Source organism: Stylophora pistillata, chromosome 13 (genome assembly GCF_964205215.1).
Source record: "Stylophora pistillata chromosome 13, jaStyPist1.2, whole genome shotgun sequence".
Taxonomy (NCBI): domain Eukaryota; kingdom Metazoa; phylum Cnidaria; class Anthozoa; order Scleractinia; family Pocilloporidae; genus Stylophora; species Stylophora pistillata.
This window is the reverse complement of record NC_142531.1, coordinates 9,475,157-9,493,601: the sequence shown is the minus strand read 5'-3', so window position 1 is coordinate 9,493,601 and position 18,445 is coordinate 9,475,157. Positions and strand designations below refer to the sequence as shown.

Here is an 18,445-nt window from a genome sequence, read left to right as displayed (position 1 = left end):
CCAGAAGCTTGTCTGGGAAATAATTTCAGATCAGAAGTAATCAACTGGTTTTAGAATTACTTTAAAGGCTTAAAGTGACGGAAGTTGTATTTATCAACATTTAAACGAATATCTGAATACAGTTGTTCAACCAAACAGCCACAACTATCCTACCATCATTACTGAGCCGCTGTAGATGTTGGCATGCGGAACTCTCCTAGCTCACTCCCTTCTTTTCCAAACTTTGTAACAAATTTACTACTCATTTCAAACACCTGAACTCTGTGATTGTTTTTGTCACAGACCATCACGTGTCCTGCCTTGTTAACTGACAAAAAATGAGGTTCATTGAACTGCCCATTCCTGTTCCCCTTATTTCCAAATTTGTACAAAAAATTACCATTTATATCAAACACTTTGATACAATGTTCATCACTGTCTGACACTCTAAGATGTTTGTTATATTGAATACAGTGAGTAGAAGCAGTAAAAACTCCACCTTCACCAAGTTTATACAAAAACTGGCCACTACTGGATGAAAAGGTTTTTGTAAGTTTGTTGCCCCTATCAGCAACAATGATATTTCCATTGCTGTCAACGGATTAACCGAAGGGTACCTTAGCTGGTGATCAAGATTTCCTTCCCCACCAAGCTGGCTCAGGTACTCACCTTGCTCATTGAACAATTGAATGCGCTTGTTAGTAGTGTCCACCACTGCAGTGTTCTTATTTCTATCATGTGCGAGCCCAGCGGGGTAATCAATTTCTCCCTGTTTATCACCCTTCTTACCAAAAGATCTTTAAAAGTAAGTGCTATCACTACTGAATACCTGAACCCTGTAGTCACCAGCGTAAGTCACAGCAATTTCATCTCGTTCATTCACTGCCACTCTAAATGGACCGTTAAGTATTCCAACTGACGAACCTATTTTTCCAAAAGATAAACAAGGGTCTAAACTGTCTGGGTTTCGCTTTAACAGTAAATGGACTGTCACGAACATGTTTTTCATTTGCTTTCACGGATAGTTGGCATTTTCCTGCATCTTTGAGGATATATCTGACTTTGTAGCTCAGGGTTCGTACGGGTCATGGAAAACCTGGAAAGTCATGGAATTTCGAAAAAAAAATTCCAGGCCTGGAAAGTCATGGAATTTCGATCAGAGTCATGGAAAGTCATGGAAAATTGTTATAATTTGACATTTTGCAAAAACCGAGATGAAAATAAAGAAAATTCCTTGCTTTCACAAGTTTTTGTTTAATAAACTATTCCTTGTTTACGTGTTTGCAACGACAAACGCGCATTTTTCCCCCGATACCGTGTGATACGTTTTTGCTGAGACCTGGGGCCGAGTCCCAGCATCGCCATGCGACCAGGCCTGCCACGAGGTAAAGATGAGCTTGAGCGATCATGCAAGCAGATTTAATATATAATGCCTGGAAAATGCAAATTCCAAGATGCTTGGCTGAGTGACCCGCAGTATAATAAGTGGATAGAACGCGGGAGTTCTTCGTCAGAGGCAAAATGTAAAGCATGCAAAAAGACATTCGCTGTTCAAAATATGGGAGAAGCAGCAGTGAAAAGCCACATGAAATCGAAGAAGCACGTCGATGCTGTTAAAGGTACGTTTGTGTGTTCAAATTTGAATTTACTAGAATTTAAAGTTTGCATCAAGACAAGAAAATGCATGTTTGCGTTAGATATTTGTCTCGATATTTGTACCAACTCGTGATTCATTTAGGATGCAGCCTGTATTGGGTATAACATAGATTTAAGTGCTGTGGTGTAATAAGAATCGGCAAAATAATCAAACAGAACAAAAGAATTTGTCATCTAAAGCGACAGAATATAAATAAATGTCTTTTTAATTTCGGGATGACAAAGATAATGCATGGATTGTACCGATGTTTAGGCAAGAGTGTTCTTTTGAGTTTTTGAGAGGCTGCAGGGGGGGGGGGGGGTGGTTGGGGGCCGGTGGGACTAAACTCGGAGGTATATTAAATTTCAGATATAAAGTTAATGTATTATGAGGGACTAGCAAAACGGCCATTTCATATTTTTTTATTTAGCGCATCTTTATTTATTAATACAAAATTTATACAATAGTTAATACTATGCGATACAACACTAATACACTAAAAGTGAGTTTTTATTTTTCCTTGACATTTGTGGCTCAGCATTGGGATTAATTATGGCTTCAGCCCCCCCTCCTTCAGTTCTGTTGCGGCGCCTGTAAAATATGGTTTATTTTTATAAGTGGATTGCAATTTCGATGAGGCTATTGTGAAATTTTGAGATTCCAGGATTTCTGTGACAGTAAATTCATTTAATTAGGGCTCATTTTTGACGATATTCATAAACAAACATTTTTTAATTTGATTTTAGACGAGAGTAGCAATGCCAGCCTCAGAAACTTTTTACCTGCTGTTGGAAGCCAGCGTGGTTCGCATGAAGTAGGACGCTCTGAACAGCCATGTTCTTCCGGTGCCGGTGATATAAGAAATTATGTGGCTTCAAATGAGACACTTGCTGCAGAAGTTTTGTGGGCACTGAAAGTAATCTTGTCTCACTATAGTTACAAGAGCTGTGAGGACATTCCAGAACTATTTAAACGTATGTTTCCGGACAGCCAGATAGCCAGCAAGTTTTCCTGTGGCGAGAAAAAATGTGCTTACTTAGCTTGTTTTGGCATAGCACCCTATTTCCAACGTAAGCTTACGGATGAAGTCACAAAACTTGAATTGTTTGTTTTACTTTTTGATGAATCGCACAATAAAGTTACCCAAACCAAGCAGATGGATCTGCATGTTAGGTTTTGGGATGCAAAGAACTCCAGAGTGCAGACAAGGTACCTAACCTCTGTATTTCTGGGACATGCTACAGCCGACGACCTTTTGGAAAAGATCGTTAGCTACCTTGATAGTATCAAGATTCAGAAGTCCAACATATTGCAGTTGTCAATGGACGGGCCTAACGTGAATTGGAAACTGCATGAGCTATTCCAGGAACTGATCTCTGAGGTTGACGAAAACGCACCCATCTTAGTTAACGTAGGCTCTTGTGGACTTCACATTGTACACAATGCTTTCAAAGCTGGATCAAAGGCATCTACTTGGAGCATTCAGGAAGTTCTGTCTTCTCTTCATTGGTTATTTGTGGATTCACCAGCACGAAGAGAGGATTACACAGAAATAACCAGCAGTGTTGTATTTCCAATTAAGTACTGCAAGCACAGATGGCTGGAGAACCTGCCAGTTGTAGTACGGGCCCAGGAAATATGGAAAGAAGTCACTTTGTATGTGACAACGGTGCAACGTAGCAGCAAATATAGTGTGCCAACTTCAAAGTCCTACAAGACGATAAGAGATTCAACCCAAGATCCACTAATGCCTCTCAAATTTGCTGCTTTTGAGTCAGTGGCTAAACAGCTGCAACCATTTCTGGTACAGTTCCAAAGCGACAGCCCTCTTCTACCATTTGTGGCCAGCAGTCTAGAGAAGGTGATTCGTGGTCTCATGAAAAGGTTCATCAAAGCTGATGTACTCCAGGGTGCCAGCTCTGCAGTAAAGCTTCTGAAGATTGACTTCAAGAAGAGGGAGAATTGCCTTGACGTGGAGAAGTTGGATGTTGGTTTTCTTGCTGCCACGAAGCTGAAAGAATTGCAAGCAGCCAAGAAAATCAGTGATCGTCAGACATATGAATTTAGGAAGGAATTCCAGTCGTTCCTTAGAGCTACAGTTGGAAAACTTATTGAGAAGACCCCAATTGCCTATTCCCTTGCCAGGAACCTGTGCTGTTTGGATCCGATTCATATTGTGACAGAGAAAGAAGCAAGCTGTGCGAGGTTCAAGATTGTCCTCAAGAAATTGGTAGAATGCAAGAGGGTTGATATTCATGATTGTGACATTTTGTTGTCACAGTACAGTGAATTTACGGAACGGGCTACACAGGTGCACAAGTCTGAGTTTGAAGACTTTGACTTTACAGATCAGAGATTGGATGCATTTCTCCAAAAACACATTGGTCTTGTCGGTTCACTTTCCAAACTGTGGGACGTTGTGAAATTCCTCTTGTGTCTCTCACATGGGCAAGCAAGTGTAGAAAGGGGATTTTCCGTTAACCGACAGCTAATGATTGAGAATATGAAGGAGACCACTTTCGTTGCCCAACGCACCATTCATGACCACATATTGAGTATTGATGGACTTGATAAATTGGTCATTTCGAACGAGCTTCTTACCTCTGCTAAAGCAGGAAGACAGCGGTATCACGCCCATCTTGAAGAGCAGCGACAGCTTGCGGAAAATGTTGCCAAAAGCCACAAACGAAAATCTGTGGATGAAGCAAAAGCTGATTTCCAGAAGAAAAAGAAGAGACTTGAAACAGAGATCACCACCTTACAGTTTGATGCTGACAAATTAGCTAAAGAGGCTGAGGTGAAGAGGCAGCTCGTCTTGTTAACCGAATCAAATGCACTCAGAAATGCAGCAAAGGAGAAGAAGATAGAACTAGAAAACTTAAACAAGGAATTGGAAGAGTGTGATAAATAAGTCCGAGTGACAACCTGTCCAAAAGTACTGCTTTCTTGAAGTTATTTACCAGAATTGCAAGCATTTAACCATAGAACAAATAGATTTGTTACCATTACCATACAAGGATGCACTCATATATTTTTCTATATTGTAGATGAAAACTGAAACCTCATACTGCAATTGTGAACACTGAAACAATGACTGTATTGTAAGGAAATTAAGATTTTATAGTTCTGGGCTGTACAGGTTTTGTTAGGAAATTAAGTCTGGATTATACAGTTTTTGTTACGAAATTTTAAAAGATATAGTTCTGGATTGTACAGATTTTGTTAGGAAATGAAGTCTGGATTGTATAGATTTTGTTAGGAAATTTTAATAGATATAGTTCTGGACTGTACAGGTTTTGTTGGGAAATTAAGTCTGGATTATACATTTTTTGTTACGAAATTTTAAAAGATATAGTTCTGGACTGTACAGGTTTTGTAAGGAAATTAAGTCAGGATTGTACAGATTTTGTTAGGAAATTTTAATAGATATAGTTCTGGACTGTACAGTTTTATAAGGAAATTTTAAAAGATATAGTTCTGGACTGTAAAGTTTATCTTAGGAAATTTAAAAGATATAGTTCTGGACTGTAAAGTTTAGTAAAAAAGTATCTGTTTACGTCGTGTTGTTGCACTTGTGTCATTTTGTTGCACGGAAATAAAGATTCCGTGTTATACGTATGAATTTAACTGGTCTTAGCATCTTCTTCTTTTCTACAATTTGGTTAACATGCTAGGAAAAAACGAATTGATGGTACTTTAAGTATATTGAGAAAAATAATTTGAACAATTGGGTCATGGAAAATCGGAAAAGGTCATGGAAAAAGTCATGGAAAGTCATGGAATTTCAGAAAGTCAAAAGCGTACGAACCATGTAGCTACCACCTTTGTTATGTAATGTAATTCTTTATTTATTTAATGTAGCACCACACTTAGCTACAAGCTACTTTCCAGGAAGCCCACAATAAACAACAGAAACAAATGATTTAAATTGAACATAAAATAAATTAATCGTTAACAATCCCAACTGGCAGGAGGCAGTTGGCTATTTACAAGCGTGGCCGAGGATTTGAACTCGGAGCTACCGTGAAACAAATCCAGGTAGTGGTCAGAGCGAGACTCGAACCCGGGAGCAGCAGATTGCGAGTCCGACGCGCTGATCACTCGGCCACGCTGCCGAGTGATCAGCTTTTTTCTTGTTGTTAATAAAAAGTATGATTTCTTTTTTCTTGTTGATCACTCGGCCACGCTGCCGAGTGATCAGCTTCTTTCTTGTTGTTAATAAAAAGTATGATTTCAGTCCAACGTTAATTTCCCACGTACGAGATTACTGTGTGATGGATGTCCTCCCCTGGGGTGGGATGGGTGGGTTTACTGGGCCCGCTGTAATTGGCGCAAGCTGTTGCGGTGTCCCTGCCGGTTGGTGAAACTAATAAAATAAACTAAACTATAAACTAAACTAATCGCTTCACTGATTCCTTTTCCTTCGGCGGTTGACTGATGAGCGAGAGTTTTATTCACAAAGGTTACAAATGAGCCGATGCTGTCAGAGTTTAAACTATCAAGTAAGGTTTTGTTTCCTTTGAAACGGAACTGACGGAGACCTTCAATGTCAGATGAGGATTGTTTTTCATCATCGCTGACCTCTTCCGGTAAGATCGTCTTCATTGACTGTGTTAACTCGGTACTTGTACATCGTTTTAAAAGTGTTTCAGCTTTTTCGACTGCTGTTTCCAGCAGTTTCACTTGACGCTTTACCTCGTATACTGGAGTTCGCACACATGCAAAGGACTCTTTTTGTTGTAGTTCGACTTTGATCATCATTTCCTTCCTCTTTTTTTCAATGGCTGCGATCATGTTTTCAGCGAACTTATGGATGTCTTGTTTCACTGTGTCGGCTTGTGGCTCAATATGGTTACACAGTATTTCAAGTTCGACAATTTCGTTTCTTTTCTGTTTAATTTTCTCCTTTTGCGACTCGATCAAAGACTGAACTTGTAACTTGCGTTCACTCGCTGCTTGTTCAAGAAGAATCTTAGCGTGACCATCATGAATGGTTGCAACGCAAGAATTACAAATGGCAACATCACAGGTTTTTCAAAAGAACTTGAGTTCTTTTTCGTGATGCTTTTGATGGCAAAATGTTGGCCGTTTCAAGACATCCTCAATGTCTTGATATTTAAGATCTTTCAGGGCAATAACTCGATGCTCTTTATTCGCTTTGATCAATTTATGCGCAATTATAGACTCTTCACACCAGAGCGCAAAGCACTGAAAACAGTACGAGTTGTGTCTGCTACTTTTGTCGCAGTTACCACATTTCACTCCAGTAGTATGGCATTCTTTGATGGCCAGCACATCTAGCAAACTGTTGATACGAAAGGTTGTCGGAAGATCCTTGAGGTTTCCACTGCATGGGATTTGCCTCTTCGGCATTCAGGATAGAGAAATACGTCATGATGGCGGCCACTCGTTCATAAGATCCCGTTTAAACAGCGGAGACAAAAACTGTGGAAACATGGTAATATTTTGGGTTCAGTAAATGTTGTCATACACACAAAACAGGATACTTCATCGTGAAGATTGTCAAGCAAAGTTTTGATATCCATGGTCGAGTAAAACAAAACTGCGACGTAAGAGATTTTGAGCGAGTTAAAAAGGCTGGATTCGCTTCAAGCTTTGTGGGACCTGTGATCTCCGCCTCGACCAATCAAGGCGCGTTATAGAGGCTTCGAATGTCTGAGTTCTAAGAATTATTTACAGACTGGTTAGTTCTAAGAAAAGCTTGACCTTTGTACAACTCTAAATGAAATTGGCAAAATGTAATTGTTATAAATACTCTTTTTTTGTTAAAATCCTTTGTGAATGGAATGACCTGCCCGCCAATGTCGTTGAGATAGGTAACTTGACACGTTTCAAAACAACTCTTAAATGTTACATGCGTATTTCTTAGGTTTTTATCCATCTTAGATTTTATTATAAGCATACATTTTTAAATTTTATTTCTTTAGAAGTTTATTTACATAGGGTTAACCTCTTCAACTTCCTTTTTAGGGTATTATTTATGTTGTTTATTCTTTGATACCTTAAATAAAGTATGTATGTATGTATGTATGTACGTATGTAGGTATGTATATATGCATGTATGTAAATGATTGCGAAACTCAGACACAAAATATATTAGCTTTCAGTGAAAAATTTAAATCTTCAATATCATTTTCAACTAAAACAGCTTCCAGGTCACGCTACTGTTACTTTTCGCTTGAAAACCAAAACTGACTGATTATACGAGCTCGTACATTTTACCTGCTGTAACTGAACCCTTTAATTATCGCCATTCATCCGAGATGATTGATTGCGATGATTGAATAGGCATCCCTAAGAATGTGAGGCACATACGTGTGTGTTGTTAATGTGTCTTTAGGTTTTACCTTTCGCGAACTCGCCATCTGACAGTTTGTCGACTCTTTGTCCCCATCACGACAAGACCGCATTATAAAAATCAATCAACATTATTGGTTACACTTCAATCAATTCGCATTTGAACTTGTACTCTTATGACAGAACTTGTTCCTTTTCTACGCAATGAAAATTTTTTTTATCGTTCAGATTTTCGGTTATTCCAATTTTTCTCGTGCGGGGGATATCGACAACCAAAATCCTCTGACTTCCCCCGCCCACCCTCTCCAAGGCGATACAGAAGGACCAGTCCCTAAATATGAAATCAATGTTTATTTTGCTTTTTTCATCAACATTTTTTCATAAAGGGTTCTACAATCCATCTATACGTGACCATGCCGAGATGTAGTTAGGAGACAAACTGCGAAGTGTTTCAAAAGTGTCATTCATTGAGTGAATATGGGAAATATTTGTGATTAATCCTTTATGATCATGATAGGGTCCCGAAAGGTTATTATCGGAATATATTGTCGTCAGGGGCTAGGTTTGGACGTTTTCTACGCGAGATTTGGGCCAAACGAAACTGAACTTCAACTTCCCAAACTTTTACTGAACTTTGCAATGTGATCGGCAACATCTGAGTCATTCATTCCACTCTCAGAGATCGATTTACACTTTCAGTTGTTCTTTCACGCTTTTATTACATGTAAGTTTATGTTTCTTTTTCAATGACAAATGCACAATCATAACAACTTTTCTTAGCTCTTCTGTGTTTTCCCTCCCTAACAAACTAGAAATTAAAGATTATAGATGAACGATAATTTTACACGAATCAAAACGAACAAACAAGAGACCCTAAAGTATCTTGACGAAGCTCCTTGAACGTTACAGTTTCTGTCTGCAAACAGCGTGATTTCTGAGAATATTAAGAAGCTCGTCACACGCATTGATTAGTTCAACTGCACTTTGACAGTTAGCTTCATGTAACTCTACACTGATACACCAGTATCATTTGATTATAACAAGTTAGCTGAAGGACGAGCCATTAGAAAAAGATAAAAGCAAAATGAAAGAGTTGTCCGTCTAAGTTGATGAAATTTTTCTAATGGCCTAGCTTTACTGAAATTTAAAAACGTGTCAATAAATTAGACATTTAATTAAGATAACATCCATCTATATATACGGAAAACAACACGAAAACAAAAACACCTTTGTTAGTTGATCGTAAAGTGAAACCTAAAGCACGAACTAATTACTACCATGAACCAAATTAAATTCACCGACTTGAATTTCTAAAATGTTCTTTAGGAAATGATTTCAAGATTAGGAGAAAACAGTTTCTTAAAAGTACGCCGTAGGCTGAATTTATTCACATATACTCAAATATATGAACGCGATGGTTATAACGATCAGTATCCTACCATCACGGTTGTAGATGTTGGCCATATCAACTCTTCTGGCCTTTTCCCTTTTTTTCCAAACCTTGCTACAAATTTACCACTCAGTTCATATACCTGAACTCCGTCATTGTATGAGTCACGGACCATCAGGTGTCATGCTTCGTTCACTGACAAAAAATAGGTTTATTGAACTCTCCAACCCTGTCCCGATTAAGCGAGGCTTAGGGAGTTTAGACATATCAACAAAGTTGAAAAGGTAAATTGGCCACCGTAGCGATTACAAAGGCTGACGTTTCGAGCGTTAGCCCTTCGTCGGAGCGAATAGAGGAATTGTGGGTTGTATGTGCTTTTAAAGGCAGAAAATGGAGCTACGTTATTGGTGGGAACATGGCAACGTTCGTGTTTTTCTCGTTATATGCAACCAATTAAATTATTTAATAACTTAATTGGTTGCATCTAACCTACGCCACCCAAGTTATGACTAAGTAAGTTAAGTTATTTATTGTCTAACTTGCAGTGTTATAAAAGAATTACAGGGAGGGAATGGGAGGGGAGCACTCTGTGGTCTTTTACGAGGCAAAATCTTTAAATTCGCTATTCTTCTGAAGACGCATTAGTTTCTGTCACGACATTAGTTTGTAACTAGTCATTAGTTGACCCACTTTCCCGAAGATTTTTCAACAAGCTACTCAACGCTGTCGTTTAAAGCTAGAAAACTGGACACTGAGGCAGAATCTTTCTTTCCTCATTCGACCAAACTCAGTTCATTGAATGATGTTTCTGTTTCAATAATGAATACACTATCACAACAATTTCTTTTCAATCTCCAGTGTTTACCCTCCCTAAAAAACTATAATCTAAAGCATTATCACAACAATTCTTCTTCGATTTCTGGTGTTTTCCCTCCCTAAGAAAGTAGAATCTTAAGATTACAATGAACGACAAAATAAACCAATCAAAACCGAAAAAAAACCCAGATATTGGGATGCAGCGTTTTGGACGTTACAGTTTCTCTCGGCAAACACTGCATGCGTGATTTGCAGGAATAAGGCAATCACTTTGCTCACAGTAATCAGCTCAACTGCACTTTGCCATGCAGCTTCATATAACTCTACACTCATACACCAGTATTATTTGGTCATAACAAGTAAACTGAAGGGCAAGCCATTAGAAAAATGAAAAAAAAAAAGGCAGAAACAAGGGAAAAATGATAGTGTAGTCTATTGACCTCATGTAAGAGCAAAAAAAAAAAAAGTTTCAAATGAAATCTTGGCCAATTTGATTTAAAATGACAAAAACTTCTTTGTAATTCACTATTGTTCAGTTGTTTTACTAATCAGGGACTTTCTTACAAGTTAAAAATGTGTTTTTATTCATTAACAGAAAATTCCTTAGAAAAAATTCTATTTATTTTTTAGGATTACCACAATAGAAAACCTTAAGTGCGAACTAATAACTGCAATGAGCCAAATCGAATCCACTGATTAAAAGTTCTAAAATGTTCCTTTAACTAAGACTACAACTGGAAGCTTGTCTGGAAAATACTTTCAGATCAGAAAAACTGACAATTATTTTTAGAATAACTCTTAAGTCTAATTGTAACTGAGGTTGTATTTATCAACATTTATCCGTATATTTGAATGCGATGGATCAACCAATCAACCAAAACTAACCTACCATCACTATGAACTGCTATCGCTCTTGGCCACATAAACTCTCCAGACCCTCTCCCTTTTTTTCCGAACTTTCTTGCAAATTTACCACTCAGCTCAAATACCTGAACTCTGGGATTGTTTTTGTCACAGACCCTCAGGTGTCCTGCCTTGTTAACCGAAAAAAAAAAAATGAGGAAAGTTGAACTGCCCATCCCCGTCACCCTTATTTCCAAATTTGTACAAAAAAATCACCATTTATATCAAATACTTTGATACAATCAATGTTCGTCAAGGTCTGACATTATGAGATGTTTGTTATATTGAATACAGTGAAAAGGAGCAGTAAAAGCTTCACCTTCACCAAGTTTATACAAAAACTGGCCATTGGATGAAAAGGTTTTTATACATTTGTTGCCCGTATCGGCAACAATGATATTTCCATTCCCGTCAACAGATAAACCAAATGGACCACTCAGCTGGTGATCAAGATTTCCTTCACCACCAAACTGGTTCAGGTACTCACCTTGATAATTGAAAAATTGAACGCGGTGGTTGTCGGTGTCCACCATAATTATGTTCTTCTTCTTATCATGTGCTATGTCAGCAGGGCAATGAAACTCTCGGCCCTGTTCATCACCCTCCTTACCAAAAGATCTTAAGTAAGTTCCATCACTACTGAATACCTGAACCCTGTGATTATTAGGGTCAGTCACTGCAATTTCATCTCGGTCATTCACTGCCACTCCATATGGACAGCGAAACATTCCAACTGACGAACCTCCTTTTCCAAAAGATAACAAGGGTCTAAACTGTCTGGGTTTCGTCTCAACAGTAAATGGACTGCCACCAATGTGTTCTTCATTTGCTTTCACGGATATTTGGCATTTTCCTGTATCTTTGAGGAAATATCTGATTTTGTAGCTACCATCTTTGTTATGTTGGACTCGCACTTCTGTGGCATAGTCATGATCAAGGCCTTGCTGAGTTTTGATTTCCACCATTACACAGTCAGGCATTGTTCTCCCTCTGCATTTCATGTTGTTAGCAAAAAAGTTTGATTGAAGTCCAACAATCGCTTCAGTGATTCCTTTTCGTTCGGCAGTTGACTAATGAGCGAGAGTTTCAGTCTCAAAGGCTACAAATGAGCCGATGCTGTCAGAATGTTTTGTTTTCTGTGAAAGGGAATTGACGAAGACCTTCAAGGTCAGATACGGCTTGTTTTCCATCATCGCTGCCTTCTTCGATTCCGGTAAGACCGTGTTCAGTGACTTATCCAACTGTGTAATCTCGGCGTTTGTACTATGTTTGAATACTGTTTCAGTTTTTTCGACAGCTGTTTCCAGCAGTTTGACTTGACACTTTACCTTGCATTGTTGAGTTCGCACACATTCAAGGGACTCTTTTTGTTGTAGTTCTACCTTGTTTAACATTTCCTTCGTTTTTGCTTCAATGGCTGCGATCACTGTTTTCAGTAAAATTGTGGATATCTCGTTTCACTGCATCGGCTCGCACTTCAGTATGGTTACAAAGTCTTTCAATTGCGACGATTTCCTTCTTCTTCTGTTCAGTTTTCTCCTTTTGCGACTCGATCAAAGACTTGACTTGTAACTTGCGTTCACTCGCTGCTTCTTCAGTTCTAAAAGAATCTTTGCGTGACCATCATGGATGGTTGCAGCACAAGAATTAAAAATGAGAACATCACAGGTTTTGCTAAAGAACTTGAGTTCTTCTTTTTTGTGATGCTTCCGTTGGCAAAATGCTGGCCGCTTCAATACATTCTCGATGTCTTGATCTTTAAAATCCTTCAGAGCAAGAATTCAATGCTCTTTATTCGCTTTGATCAAGTTATGCGCAACGGATGCACTCGTCACACCAGAACGCACAACACTGAAAACAGTACGAACTGTTTCTGCTACTTTTGTCGCAGTTTCCACATTTCGTTCCAGTAGTATGGCATTCTTTGAAGGCCAGCACATGGTAGATCCTTGAGGTTTCCACTGCTGAGGACTTGAACTTCTCTTCGGCATTCAGGACAGAGAAATGCATCATAACGGCCACTCGTTCCTGATACCCTGTTAACGTTTGTGCAAACATGGCAGAATCTTTGGTTCAGTAAATGAAGTCCTACACACAGAACAGGATACTTCATCGTGAAGATTGTCAAGCAAGGTTTTGATATCCATGATCGAGTACAAGAAACTGACGTAGAGATTTCGAGTTGAAAAAAGTCACCCATGCGGTACTTTTTTATATTAATTATCATAATTATCACGTTAATGATATCAACCAATTAAGGCAGGTTATACAGGATATAGATTTCTGGGCTCTAAGAGAGGTTAGTTGTAAGAAAAGCTTGACTCGTAGCAGCCCCTTATTAAATGATTGCAAAACTCAGACTCAAAAATATACTTTTACGGAAGAAAATAAAACTGTTTAATGTAAAATTCCACAAGCAGACATTTTCTGTTCATGCTGCTACTATTAGTTTTCAATTAAAAAGGAAAACAGGCCATCATGACCTTGTAAGCATAACCTGACTGTTGTAAGCCTCTAAGGAATTTGTTAGGTCGAAAAAATCCTTGATAGTACTAGTGAGAGGAGTCGAGGATTGCATCGCCTGAGAGAAAGTTAAGCAGGATGGGAGTATGTGTATAAGAATTCATTGGATGATGAAGAAACCAAGAGGGAAGAAACATTTCGAAACAAGGGAAACATGGTCCGAGGTTTCTGGTCACGAACCTCACGAAAGTCCACGAGTATCGTCATAATGAAGATGCGACGTGAATTTCTGCGCGTAAGGAAAGATGAAACTTCAAGTAGGCGCTTGGCATAGGTGAGAGTATTCTCGCTCGCTATTCTATGGAGATTAATGTGCTTGAAAAATCGATCGAGTCGACCCGTACACCTAAACTGCAGATGGAATTTGAGAGAAGAGAGAGTTGGGCGTCAGCGAGTTTGTCGTACCGTATGAACCCGGCCGCCAGCTCCAAGCCAAGCTGGCTTGCAAGTTATTAAAAATGTAACCGAGCATTTTGAGTACGTGTCAAGCTTCGAAAGGTTTTGTACCGAAGAGATGAGATCGTAAAATCTCGCCATCGTAGAGAGTTTTAGATAATTACGGAAAGAGATACGATAAAGAAGTGGTTGCAGTGGAGAGATCCAAAAATCTTTACTGGCGAAGAAAAAAAATGAAATTATCTTTATTTTCGCCTAAACTGCGAATGGTTTTCCGAGAAGACAGAAATTGGGCGTCGGAGAGTTCATCCTATAGCTGCATCTTGCCTATGAAAATTCAAACCGGCCTCCACCTCAAAGCGAAGGTGACTTGTTTATTCAAGATCTGGCCGAGCATTTTGCTTACGTATCGAGCTTTAAAGGGTTTGCTACCGAAGTGAAGTGGCTGGAGGAAATCTTGACTTTGAAGAGGGTTTAATATAATGAGGGAAAGAGGTACGATGAAGAAGTGGTTTTCACTGCGAGGTATGAAAATCTTCTTTACTTGGGGAAGAAGAGAAACGAAATCATTTTCGTTGTTGCGAACGATTAAGCTAGGCTTAGAGAGTTTAGTTCAGAATTGAACTCAAACTGAACTCGCAACTTTCGATTGTTGTTTTGAGATGTGTTGAGTGACTTGTGTTTTTGGAAATATTTTGAAGGTTTTGAAAAATGGTATTGAACTGATCCTTCCTCTTTGACCACATAGACACAGGGAAATAGATCGTCCTTAAACACGGGGAGCAAGTATACTGTTCGAGTCACTGATAGTTAAAATATTTTTACAGTTTTAAGAGCCCTTGCACCTTCCAATGATAAAACAAACACGTGGTAAGTGGATGTTCAGATAGTTGAGAAAAAGTGGAATTTTTTTCACTCTCATTCATAAGAATCAGTCAGGGGAAAAAACGTGTGATCCTAAAAGCTTATCATCTATACATTGCTGTAAGGAATATGGTTTGGAGGTTTACCTCACGAGCCGAATTTGAGCCGAACGGAACTGAACTTCCATTTCCCGAATTAATTTTAACTGAGCTGCACAACCCTGTCGTTTAAACGTATGTAAGTAACACTAGAAAGCTGACCACTCTGAAACAGATTCTTACTTTCCTCATTCGATCAAACTCAGTTTATTGATTGATGCTTCTCTTTCAATAGTGAATACACTATCCCAACAATTTTTCTTCAATCTCTAGTGTTTGCTCTCTCTAACAAACTAGAATCTAAAGCACTATCACAGCAATTTTTCTTCGATCTCTGGTGTTTTCCCTCACTAATAAACTAGAATCTTAAGATATGATACACCAATTAAAACCAGAAAGAAAAAAAAACCTAGGTGTTGTGATGCAGCTTTTTTCAGGATTACTTCAAAGTTTGAATGTAACAGAAGTTGCATTTATCAACATTTACCAAAGTATCTGAATACGACTGTTCGACCGGTCAGCCACAACTATCCTGCCATCACTAAGAACTGCTGTACAACATGGACTGTAGAACTCTCAAGAAACTAGAATCTTAAGATTACAAATGAGCGATATGATACACGATACACCAATTCAAACCAGAAAGAAAAAAAAACCTAGGTGTTGCGATGCAGCTTTTTTCAGAATTACTTCATAGTTTGAATGTAACAGAAGTTGCATTTATCAACATTTAACCAAGTATCTGAATACGATGGTTAAACCAATCAGCCACAACTATCCTGCCATCACTAAGAACCGCTGTAGATGTTAGACGTAAGAACTCTCCTGGCCCATGACCTCTCTTTCCAAACTTTGTTACAAATTTACCACTCAGTTCAAATACCTGAACTCTGTCATTGTTTCTATCACATACCATCAGGTGTCCTACCTTGTTAACTGACAAAAAACGAGGTGCATTGAACTGCCCATCCCCGTTTCCCTTATTTCCAAATTTGTACAAAAAATCACCATTTATATCAAATACTTTGATACAATGTTCACGACCGTCTGACACTATAAGATGTTTGTTATATTGAATACAGTGAGAAGGAGCAGTAAAAGCTTCACCTTCACCAAGTTTATACAAAAACTGGCCATTGGATGAAAAGGTTTTTAAACATTTGTTGCCCGTATCGGCAACAATGATATTTCCATTCCCGTCAACAGATAAACCAAAAGGACTACTCAGCAGGTGATCAAGATTTCCTTCGCCACCAAACTGGTTCAGGTACTCATCTTGATCATTGAACAATTGAACGCGGTGGTTGTCGGTGTCCACAACAATTATGTTCTTATTCTTATCATGCGCTATGCAAGTAGGGGAATTAAACTCTCCCTGTTTATCACCCTTCCTACCAAAAGATCTTAAGTAAGTTCCATCACTACTAAATACCTGAACCCTGTGGTTAAAATTGTCAGTCACTAAAATTTCATCTCGTTCATTCACGGCCACTCCATATGGGCCGCAAAGCAGTTCAGCTGAGGAACCCCTTTGTCCAAAAGATAACAAGGGTCTAAACTGTCTGGGTTTCGCCTCAACATTAAATGGACTGCCACGAATATGTTCTCCATTTGCTTTCACTGATAGTTGACATTTTCCTGTATCTTTGAGGAAATATCTGACTTTGTAGCTACCATCTTTGTTATCTTGGACTCGCAGTTCCGTGGCACAGTCATGGCCTTGCTGAGTTTTGATTTCCACCATTACACAGTTACGCTCATGGTAGTATTGTTCTCCCTCTGTATTTCTTGTTGTTAATAAAAAGTGTGTTTGAAGTCCAACAATCGCTTCAGTGATTCCTTTTCCTTCGGCAGTTGACTGATGAGCGATAGTTTTATTCACAAAGGTTACAAATGAGCCGATGCTGTCAGAGTTTAAACTATCGAGTAAGGTTTTGTTTTCTGTGAAACGGAATTGACGATGACCTTCGATGTCAGATGCGGCTTGTTTTCCATCATCGCTGACCTCTTCCGGTAAGACTGTGTTCAGTGACTTATCCAACTGTATAATCTCGGCGCTTGTACTTCGTTTTAAAAGTCTTACAGTTTTTTCGACAGCTGTTTCCAGCAGTTTTACTTGACGGTTTATCTCGCATTGTTGAGTTCGCACACATCCAAGGGAGTCTTTTTGTTGTGTTTCAACTTTGTTTAACATTTCCTTCCTCCTTGTTTCAATGGCTGCTATCATGTTTTCGGCAAGCCTATGGATGTCTCGTTTCACTGCGTCGGCTTGCACTTCAATATGGTTACAGTGTCTCTCAAGGACAGCGATTTTGTTTTTCTTCTGTTTAATTTTCTCCTTTTGCAACTCGATCAAAGACTCGACTTGTAACTTGCGTTCACTCGCTGCTTCTTCTAGAAGAATCTTAGCGTGACCATCATGGATGGTTGCAACACACGAATTACAAATGGCAACATCACAGTTCTTGCAAAAGAACTTGAGTTCTTCTTTTTCGTGATGCTTCTGTTGGCAAAATGCTGGCCGCTTAAATACATCCTCAATATCTTGATCCTCAAAATCCTTTAGAGCGAGAACTCGATGCTCTTTATTCGCTTTGATCATGTTATGGGCAGTGATGCACTCGTCACACCAGAACGCACAACACTGAAAACAGTAAGAACTGTGTCTGCTACTTTTGTCGCAGTTTCCACATTTCACTCCAGTAGTATGGCATTCTTTGATGGCCAGCACATCTAGCAAACTGTTGATACGAAAGTTTGTCGGAAGATCCTTGAGGGTTCCACTGCTGGGGACTTGGACTTCTCTTCGGCATTCAGGACAGAGAAATACATGATGGCGCCCACTTGTTCGTAAGATCTCGTTTAAACAGTGCAGACAGAAGCTGTGCAAACATGGCAGAATCTTTGGTTCAGTAAATGTTGTCATACACACAGAACAGGATACTTCATCATGAAGATTGTCAAGCAAGGTTTTGATATCCATGATTGAGCACAACAAACTGACGCAGAGATTTTGAGTTGAAAAAAGTCACTTACGCGAAACTACAGGTATCAATTATCATATTTACGTTAGTGATATCAACCAATCAAGGCAGGTTATACGGGATGTAGATGTCTGGGTTCTAAGAATTGTTTACAGATGTCTGTGGAGAGGTTAGTTCTAAGAAAAGCTTGACCCGTAACAGCCCTTAATTAAATGGTTGCAAAACTCAGACACGAAAATATACTTTTGCCAGAGAAAATAAATGTTTTAAGTCAAATTCCGCTCGAAGAAATTTTCTGTTCACGTTGATACTTTTCAATTAAAAAGGAAAACATGCCATCATGAGCTTGTAAACATAACCTGACTGTTGTAAACCTCTAAGGGATGTGTTAAGTCAGAAAAATCCTAGATAGACGGTGGGAGGAGTCGAGGATTACATTGCCTGAGAGAAGGTTAATCAGGATGAAAATATTTGTATAAGAATTCAGTGGATGAAGAAGAAACCAAGAGGTAAGAAACATTTCGAAACGAGGGAAAGG

General features: G+C 38.9%; 3 protein-coding genes and 1 pseudogene across 4 annotated transcripts; 1 reads left to right on the top strand and 3 right to left on the bottom strand.

Moving 5' to 3' along the window:
* Positions 1-100: 100 nt before the first annotated feature.
* LOC148717526 (E3 ubiquitin-protein ligase TRIM71-like) lies at positions 101-7,230 on the bottom strand (annotated as a pseudogene).
* On the top strand, positions 1,056-5,242 carry LOC111344452 (uncharacterized). The gene is made up of 2 exons (XM_088743797.1): positions 1,056-1,598; positions 2,362-5,242. The coding sequence occupies exons 1-2, from the start codon at positions 1,409-1,411 to the stop codon at positions 4,524-4,526; spliced, it is 2,355 nt and encodes a 784-aa protein (XP_088599923.1). The 5' UTR covers positions 1,056-1,408; the 3' UTR covers positions 4,527-5,242.
* On the bottom strand, positions 5,439-13,238 carry LOC111347249 (E3 ubiquitin-protein ligase TRIM71-like). 2 transcript variants are annotated; one of them, XM_088743804.1, is made up of 3 exons: positions 11,530-13,238; positions 11,029-11,173; positions 5,439-7,060 (listed from the first exon to the last, which is right to left on the bottom strand). In XM_088743804.1, exons 1-2 carry the CDS (start codon positions 12,041-12,043, stop codon positions 11,151-11,153), a joined length of 537 nt encoding a protein of 178 aa, XP_088599930.1. In that variant the 5' UTR covers positions 12,044-13,238; the 3' UTR covers positions 5,439-7,060; positions 11,029-11,150. The 2 variants fall into 2 exon arrangements, with proteins under 2 accessions (XP_088599930.1, XP_088599929.1); XM_088743803.1 differs by having other exon boundaries at positions 11,029-13,232.
* A 1,876-nt stretch (positions 13,239-15,114) lies between these two features.
* LOC111347247 (E3 ubiquitin-protein ligase TRIM71-like) lies at positions 15,115-17,976 on the bottom strand. Its single transcript, XM_088744062.1, has one exon. It carries the CDS (start codon positions 17,904-17,906, stop codon positions 15,654-15,656), a length of 2,253 nt encoding a protein of 750 aa, XP_088600188.1. The 5' UTR covers positions 17,907-17,976; the 3' UTR covers positions 15,115-15,653.
* Between the last annotated feature and the right edge of the window lie 469 nt (positions 17,977-18,445).